The sequence below is a fragment of the Electrona antarctica genome, assembly GCF_951216825.1.
Source record: "Electrona antarctica genome assembly, chromosome: 3".
NCBI lineage: Eukaryota > Metazoa > Chordata > Actinopteri > Myctophiformes > Myctophidae > Electrona > Electrona antarctica.
The window spans coordinates 14628539-14638538 of record NC_136808.1 but is presented as its reverse complement, the minus strand read 5'-3'; the positions used below and the strand labels follow the sequence as shown (position 1 = coordinate 14638538).

The 10000-nt window shown below is 41.2% G+C and overlaps 1 protein-coding gene across 3 annotated transcripts in view; it reads left to right on the top strand.

Moving 5' to 3' along the window:
- The window catches only part of LOC306920767 (FERM domain-containing protein 5-like), a gene marked incomplete at its 5' end in the record, with an annotated part of 144821 nt that overhangs the window by 88268 nt on the left and 46553 nt on the right, over positions 1-10000 (top strand). For 2 of the 3 annotated variants that reach the window (XM_079497641.1, XM_079497640.1), the window contains 3 exons: positions 294-398; positions 7182-7224; positions 7539-7617. In XM_079497641.1, the coding sequence (XP_079353767.1) occupies positions 294-398; positions 7182-7224; positions 7539-7617 (227 nt within the window). The remainder of the gene's footprint in view (positions 1-293; positions 399-7181; positions 7225-7538; positions 7618-10000) is intronic. The other variant, XM_079497642.1, reaches the window with a different exon arrangement.

Sequence of the window (10000 nt, the reverse complement as noted above, 5' to 3'; positions counted from 1 at the left end):
TTTCTTAAAGTAGCAGGGACCCCCAGGGTTCCTTGGTGGGTTCCAGTGGGTCCCGCGCTACATGACTGATAATGATATGACTCATGAATCAGATGGACCCTTATTTCCATTTAGTTCTGTTTCATTCTCAGACTTATGGGGGTCTGTCTGTCTGTCTGTCTGTCTGTCTGTCTGTCTGTCTGTCTGTCTGACTGACTGACTGACTGACTGACTGACTGACTGACTGACTGACTGACTGTCTGACTGTCCGTCTGTCTGTCTGTCTGACTGTCCGTCTGTCTGTCTGTTTGTAGCGGGACGCCAAGGGCCAGTACCTGTTTGACCTGATCTGTCACCACCTCAACCTGCTGGAGAAGGATTACTTTGGCATCAGATATGTTGACCCAGACAAGCAGAGGGTGAGTTATAATTTTACACTAGGCTCAGATAAAAATGTATTGGATTGACTGGAACAGAAAGGAACAGTCTATCTTCTTACCATCTCCACTCTCCACTCTATTTCACTTTGTTCCCAGCTCACCCTGCTCTGACTGTGTTATAATCTGTCTTGAGTAGAGTGTCGTAGCCAGATGATCAGCCTACTGATCCAACCCCATTGAATCATTTTGATTCCCCAGACGTAGCAGTGGGTGAAGATCTCTCAAGTCTCCAGGTTTTCTGCAGAATATGTATGACAATTATTTACTATAACAGTATGGCACATTTGGAGTCCACTAGCAGTCTAGTACTAGTGGTTCTCAAATGTTTTATTTGCAAAGACCCCCTTAACTCTGCGAGTGCCATTTAGAACTTCCTATTTTAAAATGCGCTCTCCGACACCCGTGGCGTGCGCAAAACGGCCTTGAATTAGTCATGGGTGTGTTTAGGGCGTCACCTGCATCAACCCAATCAGCTTGGCGGGTGCCATTCCCTTTAACAGTCAGCTGATCCCCGGTACTATATGCGCAAATTCGGCTTTGCTTTAATAGCGTGCGAGTGGTATTACATTTCTGCAGGCAGGCACCTAGACATGACATGACTTTGTCACATTTGGGTTAATTATTCCTATTGCACTGCATGCTGTCTCCTTTGTGCCTCAAAAGAACAGATCTACAAGCTGTCACAAGCAGCCATGATGTGCAAAGCTTGTAGGCCTATGTCTCTATTTTGTTAAGTAACTTGCAGTGTTAATTGGAAAGTCATGACAAGGTGGCAGCTGTAGGCTATACTGAGGGAGGGAGGAAGATATTACACAGACACATCACTTAATTTGTTTCTGTTCTAACTAAGCATGAGAAAACAGCTGTACAAATCTTTATTCTAGTTCATTTGATTCATAAATGAATAACTAAGCCTTTGAAATGGCACCTACCTTTCAGATCGGAATGGGACTGCGAGTATACGCAGCATAGGCTGTCAATCCATGCGTAATGTTCCCAGAATCGTCTAACCCGAACATACAATTTTAGGTGATATATTATTTAACTGGATAACAATAGCATAATGTATTATACAGTGAATGAAAGCAAACTTCTCAAGGATTATGGAGAATTTTACATTTAAAAAAACGGTTGAGAAATCACCGAATCATGGGCGTTTCAAATCTCTATATTTAGATCTTTGCTATATGAGACCATACAGCTACATCCCGACACTCAGGACAGATATTGCTGCACGCATGCATGCACTGTTGCACACACCCTCTTTATTTGTTTCTATTGAAAAACACCAGTAAAATAACATTTATTGTATTTTATTTCATTCATTCATGGATAAGTTGGAATAAGTTGAAATTCCACCTGCATGCTTCCCTGTTGTCATGGCATAACCTGATGTTATGGTCTTCGCTTGCTATGTTTGATTGGATGACAATAGAATCGGGTGTGATACAGCGAATGAAAGCAAACTTCCCAAGGATTATGGAGACTTTCCCAAGGATTATGGAGATGTTTAACGTTTTTAAAAAGGTTGAGAAATGAGAGAACTGACCATTTCAAATCTCAACTTTTTAACACAGAAAGCCGTCCCTGTGCTGGCAGCAGGCGCAGGTGAGCGCTGTTGCCATGTCTCATAGAAACAAGTAAATAGTTCTAGCGCCTATAACAGGGGTCTGCAACCTTTTTTTAAAGTGTTTTTATTTTCTAGATAGTCAGTGTGCCATATCAAGATTAATTTGAATGACACCACATTACAATTTCATATTTTGATTGTCCACAAATATAAAGTTCTTCTTTCTTTTGTTATAATGATCATTATAATATATCCCCATGCAGTCAGAGTTCATAGTTTTAATGAATGTATAGAATGTGCTGTGCAGAATGTAATTTACATACAAATGTGGGGGACTACATTTATTTGACTACAGATGTTTAAACTGACAATATTCAGTTGTCACCCTCCTTTGTGCCAATGTGGCACTGCCCATTTACAAGCTCACAACACGTGATGCATTGTGAGCTTGTAGATCTGCTATTTTCAAAATGAATCTTGGAATAAAGTGACAATTGTGGAATATTTTTGAAACATTTTATTTAAATATTTAAAAACACAAATCTGTCATGGGGGTCACTGGCCCAAAATATTTTTGGATTAGGGTCCTTAATTGGGCAAATACATTCATATGTGGGTCCTTGACATGGCAATGTCACTGTGTGAGGATCACTGGTTTAAACAACATTAGGAGAAAAGCCCAAATAAGCACTTTAGAAACAAGAAAAGCAACCACAACTACCAATATTTACAACTTTACAGACAAAGAAGCCCAAAGTTGCTTATAATAAACAGACATGGCAACACTGCTGAGCAGCGCACGCACGGATCGCTCTTGTGTAAAATCAAACATTTCTTTTTGCATTTAAGATGGTGGTCAGACCCAGGTCTAATTGGTATGCCCTGATTCTTTTTAGGTCAAGGGGCTTAATAGCAAATTGCGCAAAGCGAATATAATTAACATATGGACACTCCCCCAATGCTAAAATATGCAGGAAAGTGGTATGCCATATGTGTGTGCGTTCAGCACGGCTTCCATATATGAAAGGGCGCAGAGCGAGGCCACGTTTTGAGCAAATTCTGTAATACCACATGGTTTTTCCACCTTCTTAATGGGACTGTGAGAGTGTTCGAATTGAACATTTGTATTTTGTATGTCCGTGGCAAAAATGGAATGTTGACAAAAATGTCCACCACAAGCCAACATGGCGATGACCCCTGTATACGCAAGACTGTGTCTTGAGTGGATAGACAGCTATATTAACTCTGAGGGTTACAAATACATAGTATACATTTAAGTATCATACACACATGATACGTACGTACGTGCCTGAGAAAAGATACGACTGAATTTGAAGTGTTTCATTGTTCACGCTTGAATGGTGAATGCTTCAAGTTCTCAGACACTATAGTGCAAACAGTTTAGGAACCAGACACACTGGACAGTGACGTGCTTGCTGTTTTCTCAGACAGTAGTGCGTACAGCAGGAAAGACACTGACTGGACAGGTTGTGACGTGCTTCGCACGGTTTGAAGTGTCTGTCAGCTGTCACTGTCACGTCACGTCACTGCATTAGACAGTACAGTCTAATAGCCTCCATCACATTGTGATTTCTAGTTGCAGTGATGGAAGAAGTAGTAATCCCTTTTGTTTTACCTACTATAAGTAAATGTATAGCAATACCACCATGTACAAATACTCTGTTACAGAGTAAAAGTCCAAAGCTGTGTTTCACATGCCTAAAATATGCATTGTTTCTCTCTTTTCTAAGAGACCTTGAACCATGAAAGAGCTCTTGCTCGAAAAGGAGATGCCTGTATGTCTCCAGAGTCCGATAAAATGTTCCTTTCAAACTTTTCAAATTAATATCCTCAAAGTGACATTCAAGGATGGGGCCTGCACAAAATGATCACACAAGCATTTCTGTATGCACCTGTAATATTTGATTCCATATGCACGTCTGATGATACCACACATCTTTATTATCTTTTATAACAATATAGTTGTTATAATTAAAATAATATTATTATTATTATTATTACTTTTTTCATAAATGAATCTACTTCATCATATTGTATAAGAGTGTTGCACAAAAGTCAAGTAGAGAAAATAGCTGATCTACGATTGCAGCGTTGTGAGATTGTAGATTGAATATTTTCACAGTTTTTTCCATCCGACAGCAACGATAATTATGTCAGTATATGGAGTAAAGGTGTAAAACGAAGTAGAAGAAATAGTTTCACACAATAGCTGGGTATCGTGTGGAGATCAGAGAGATTCATTAGCAGACAGGGCTCTGTTAACCCTGCGGCTATGAACCCCTGGCAAAGTCTGACCCACAAGCACCGAAAGCCATAAAGTCTGTGCAGGATGTGTTTACAGAGAGGAGAGATAATGATTTCTTAACGTTGCATCATCTCGACAGTACACTGTAAACTCCTCCGTGTTCATTTAACTCAAAGTAGTACAAATGTAACCAGATGGGGTTACATTTGTACACTCTCTGAGTTACAGTCGGTTAAATGGCCACCGATGATTTTACACGTGCACACTGCAATCTCCTGAAGTCTCTGAGGTTTGCATCGGAACAGTCTGTGTTCTGCGACTGATAAAACTATGCTTTGTCCAGGAATCAATGCCAAATTATCATTAGAATGCATTCGATTACCTGTTGGCACATGGGGAGAAAAACATTGGCTCACCGTTTCCAGAGGAATCTGGAATGAACAAATGAACTGATAACTGACTGAGAGATCGGTTTAATCTGAATGGAATCAACTCGATGTCAGAGAAAATGTGCAATACATTGTTTTGAACATAATACTGAAAATAGCAGATCTACAAGCTCAAAATTCGTCATGATGTGACATGTGGGTTTGCAGATCGTCTAGTTTCGCTGAAACTAGACTAGTTGGAATAATGAATAACTCATCCTGTGTAGGTAGGTTATGTTTTGTAATAATAATAATCTAAATCTGGAAAGTAATTAGTAATTAGTAACTAAGGTTTTCAGATAATTTTAGTGGAACAAAATGTAGGCCTACAATATTTGCTTCTGAGATGTAAATGCAGTAGAACTAAAAAGTATCAAGAAATGAAAATATTCAAAGTAAAGTAAAAGTACTTAAGTACAATACTTAAGTTAGTAAATGTACTTTAATAGTTACCTTCCGCGACTGATAGATGACCAAAGCACCGTCTGTCAACAAATGGAGACAGCGGGCCTTTGTCAGCGCACAGAAGACAGTTTCTGCTCCTATAACAAGCTGACAGTGAACACTCTTTCTCTCAATTACACCCCCCTATTTCATCTGTGCCGTGGTGGCATCGTCACCCACCGTCACAGACAGAGTGACTCTCAAGTCCTCAACAGTTTCACCTTCACAAAATAAACAGACACGGAGCAGGAAGAGCGAGAAGGAGGCTAGAATGGCTTCCTGCCAGGCTGCGTGTCGTCATGTTCAATCAGGAGGGGCCACACTGTCAGTTTAACAGCCAGGGATACACATGTCTGGAAGCGGGTCGTCTCTCTACAATACAGAGGTTCTTCTCACTCTCAGCTAGAGATGAAGGACCAAAATTTACAAAAATACATTATGAATTGACCACTTAAAGGGACACTTTTTTGCAAAAAAATATATGTTAATGACGTTTTGAAGACGTTTAGAACACTTTTCTGGGGTCTTTATGTGTGTAATATATGTGGTTTTAGATATTTTAGATCTCACTTCTCACTTCTTTCCTGGACTACAATTCCCATAATGCTTTGGTGCACTGAACATGTAGTCCAAAAAGCTTTCAGAAGGAAAGGAAATGGTCACGTGACTGGGCTGCGCCATGACACTTTCATGGACATTTTCATGGGAGCCAACTCACACCGGAAGTTCAATGAATACATGGCAGTGAATGGAGCCAGCTGTACCAGCTCATAACAAACATTATTTATGAACAATTGAGTCCTTTGTCAATCGGTTCAGGAATATAAAAGAAGACATATCACAGGTTGTTTTCTAATCACTTGCTTTTCGATGTGCACAGTATCATTTTATTTGAGGATCTAAACAGCAGCAGGTATCGTTTCTGGCTCGGAGGTATGGGAAGTCTTGCGATACTTGGTACGTTCAGGAAGGTGCTTTGTGCTCTTTAGATACCATACCTCTATATAATTACACAGTGTACACATCGAAAAGCAACACAGCAGACAATGGCTGGGTTTCCCAAACGCATATGGTGTAAGACTTGCAGTGCTGCACATGCTCAGATGCCCTCTAGGCCGCACACAGAAGCCTGTGAACATAGACATTTCGTGCATAGATGTGCCACGCAATGGTAGGCCTCATATATATATATATATATATATATATATACATATTGTTTTAAGAGTAAGGAGGGCCTACTGTCAGCTGTCCAGCAGTCCAAATATTATTAAATTAAATTTCAGAATGGTAGACCTGAGGCCTACCATACCAGGCCTCACGCCTGAGGCCTACCATTGCGTGGCACATCTATGCACGGAATGTCTATGTTCACACAGGCTTCTGTGTGCGGCCTAGAGGGCATCTGAGCATGTGCAGCACTACAAGTCTTACACCATATGCGCTTGGGAAACCCAGCCAAATGTGTTACGTGTACATATCTTCTTGTTTTATTTATATTTTTGTATATTTTTCTTTTGTATATTTTCCATGTTCTTTTGATGCTTGCTTTGATTGTAGTAGCCTAAAGCCTACATGTGTTAAACTTTTATTTTTGTGACAAAGGAACATGGATACTGTTCATTCAAGTGCTGTGGATGATATAAAACATTTGAAAAGGGAAGGGTGACTGCTGTTTAATTCTCAACTGTTCTGGATCTCATTATTTGTATCACAAGTTATGAGCTTTCTATCTAGCACCTCTGCTGGAACACTGCATCATCGCAGTTCCTGTTTACACTAAGCATGTGCAAACCTCCCACTGCTAAAATCTAAAATATCTAAAACCACACACACACATAAAGACCCCAGGAAAGTGTTCTAAATCTTCTAAATGTCATTACTCATTAACATGTATTTTTTTGCAAAAAGGGTGAAGTGTTTTATTTATAAAGATTTCTGTAATAAAATATATATTTTAAACGTAAAACAAAATGGGGTTACGACCCATGAAAACGGTTGTGTGCCATTGTTTGGGAACCTACAATGAAACTCTCTTTCTCTCTCTTTTCTTATAGCACTGGTTGGAGTTTACAAAGTCAATTGCCAAACAAATGAAATGTGAGTACTGTATTTAATACACCACATTTATGAAAATAAATCTCTTATCCCTCTGCAAATCAGACATATATTATCAGTGCAACGCACACACTCACAGATACATTTTGTAATGTTTCAGTGTTGCTTCCACCAATGTGTGGTCCTGTATTCTTCTTAGTGATATTAATTGTTGGTTCATTGGTTGGTTCATTCAATTATTATATGAGCCTCATGGTTGGCACTAAAGTAATCATTATAAAACGCACACATTGTGTAATAATAAGCTATTGACAATAATAACTAGTGACCAACAGTGACTGTTTGTGTCTCTTCAGCCCAGCCTCCATTCACCATGTGTCTGCGAGTCAAGTTCTACCCGCCTGACCCAGCTGCACTGAAAGAAGAAATCACCAGGTGAGATGCTATAGAAAACACACCCCACCCCTCATCATAGTCTGTTCTGTTATTTTATTTTAAATTTTTAAAGATATTTTTGGTGCTGCGGGGCGAATAATTTGTACGACATTTGTACGACATTTGTTGGAGTTTGGGGGAAAAATGTGTGCGTGGAAAAAACGCTTAACACGCCATTGCCGACGATTAAAGTCAATTGAAGCCTAATTTTGATACTGACGCTTAACGCCATTGCCGACGGCCTTCGGCAATTGAGCTTTTATAGCGCGTTCGATTGCTTGAGCCAAAATGCTACTCACGTTAGCCGGTTAGCTAGCTGTGTTGTTAGCACAGCACTGGATCGCCCATCTTAGATCGTCGTCGCCATAAGAATCCATTCTATCCATTTCTTTCAATCGCCTGTATCTCCTATTCCTTGTCCCAGATGGCATTTTGGTCAAAACAGCGTTTCTTTGACGGCACAGATCGGACGATGTAGAGCTCTCCAGAGCTCCGGTCTGGCTTCAGATGGTAAACAAGGCCTGTCCGCTCCGTGTAGCTTCCTAGGTTATGACTACTGCTCATGGACCGGAAATGGCGGCTTTTCAAAATAAGAGCTCAAATTAAAAAAATGCTGGCGTGAATTAGATCCTAATTTTTCAATAAATGCTAGCGGCCTAAGTGTTAATGCCAATCGGTCAAGTGGTGTCCGAGATTAGCTGCTCACAGACAGACACATACTGTACATAACCTCGCCTCACCAGGCTTTCCACCACCTCGGAGGAAAGCCTGGTCTCTGTTTCAAAAGTCTGTATGATCCGGTCGGGAGCGGATGATATCGTTACGTCATGTTGTAGTCGACAGGCAGGAACAACAGGGCGGCAACTTCCTTTTCCCTCAAACCGATTTTTCTCAATAAAAGCTCTCGTAGCCTGTAGCTTTTATTGAGAAAAATCGGTTTGAGGGAAAAGGAAGTTGCCGCCCCGTTGTTCCTGCCTGTCGACTATCATCTGCTCCCGACAGGATCATATACCCTAAATGAAATGGTGCCCAGGCTAGTACATACACACACTCACACGGACGGGGACGAAAACATAATCTCCCACCCCCAGCCTGTTCTGGCCTGGCGTGGTTTAACAAACTACTGTTTAATTGTTTGGCACCGTTTATGTTGAAGTGACAGAGGATGGTGGAGCCCCAAGCAAAAAAGGAAGCAGCCTCTGATTTACATTCTGCTGCTATCACCCTGACAGTGTGATTTGCTGGGGAGGTGTTTGAGAATTCCCTTTTCTCTAAGCTGCAATGTCAGGCCGCTCTGCACCAGTCGCGTCTTGCGTGTGGCATTCCTGACAAGCTAACAAACTGCTGCGTGGACAGGCCAGACAGAGCAGAGCACATCCATCCTCCTAAACCTAGCAGTCAGCACACACATCCTCCTAAACCTAGCAGTCAGCACACACATCCTACTATACTATAGGTTGCCAACCGTCCATTGAAATTAGGAGTCGTCCATTATTTGGAAACTAAAATATGTGTCCCTCATTGAACCTTATTTTGGGGAATCAATCAATGACACACATTTTATAAGTTCATACAGCTCGTATACATACTTAGGCTATATCCTACTATAAAACAGGTTGTCACCCTTCTAGAGTCTAGAATCCAGAATTAGTAAACTGGACCAGAGTTGTGTCTGTACTTGGACGGTTGGACCACGTTTTTTCTGTCTACACCAAATCTCTTTGCGACGTGTTGTGAGCTTGTAGATCTCCTATTTTTGGCTAATGTTCCATCCAGGATATGGATGCTGTGGTTCAATGGCCCCCCCTATTTTTCTTAAAAATCAGGGACGCCCGGCTGGGTGATTTTCAGGTAGCTAGCAACCTTCCATCCTCCTAAACCCATGGTGTCTCTAGCAGTCAGCTTGTAATAAAATCTTCTCCTTCTTCACGCTCCATCACCTCGCAGTGTCTCAGTAATCCTGCGAGGGGGGAATTTCAGCATCCTCCACCATCTGCTCCGACTGCGACAACCACCACGCACGCATGCACGCACGCACGCACGCACGCACGCACGCACGCACGCACGCACGCACGCACGCACGCACATATACACAATTATACTGTATCATCACTGTCGGCAGAAACCTTGTATCTCCATATTTCTGTTTTTTTGTTTTCTCATAAATTAATGTCCTGTATACTTTATCATATTATGACAAAAGCTGAATGGAGAGGCTGCCTGGGAAACAGAAGTGTGCAGGTTTGATTCCCAGCCCCGGCTTTGAGCGCTTAATAGGACCATCTGCAGCCATCAGCTGGGTGAAGCTGATACTGAATTTCCCCTATATATTGGATTAATATGGCATACCGTACAGTAATGCATACACCCACAGACATGCATA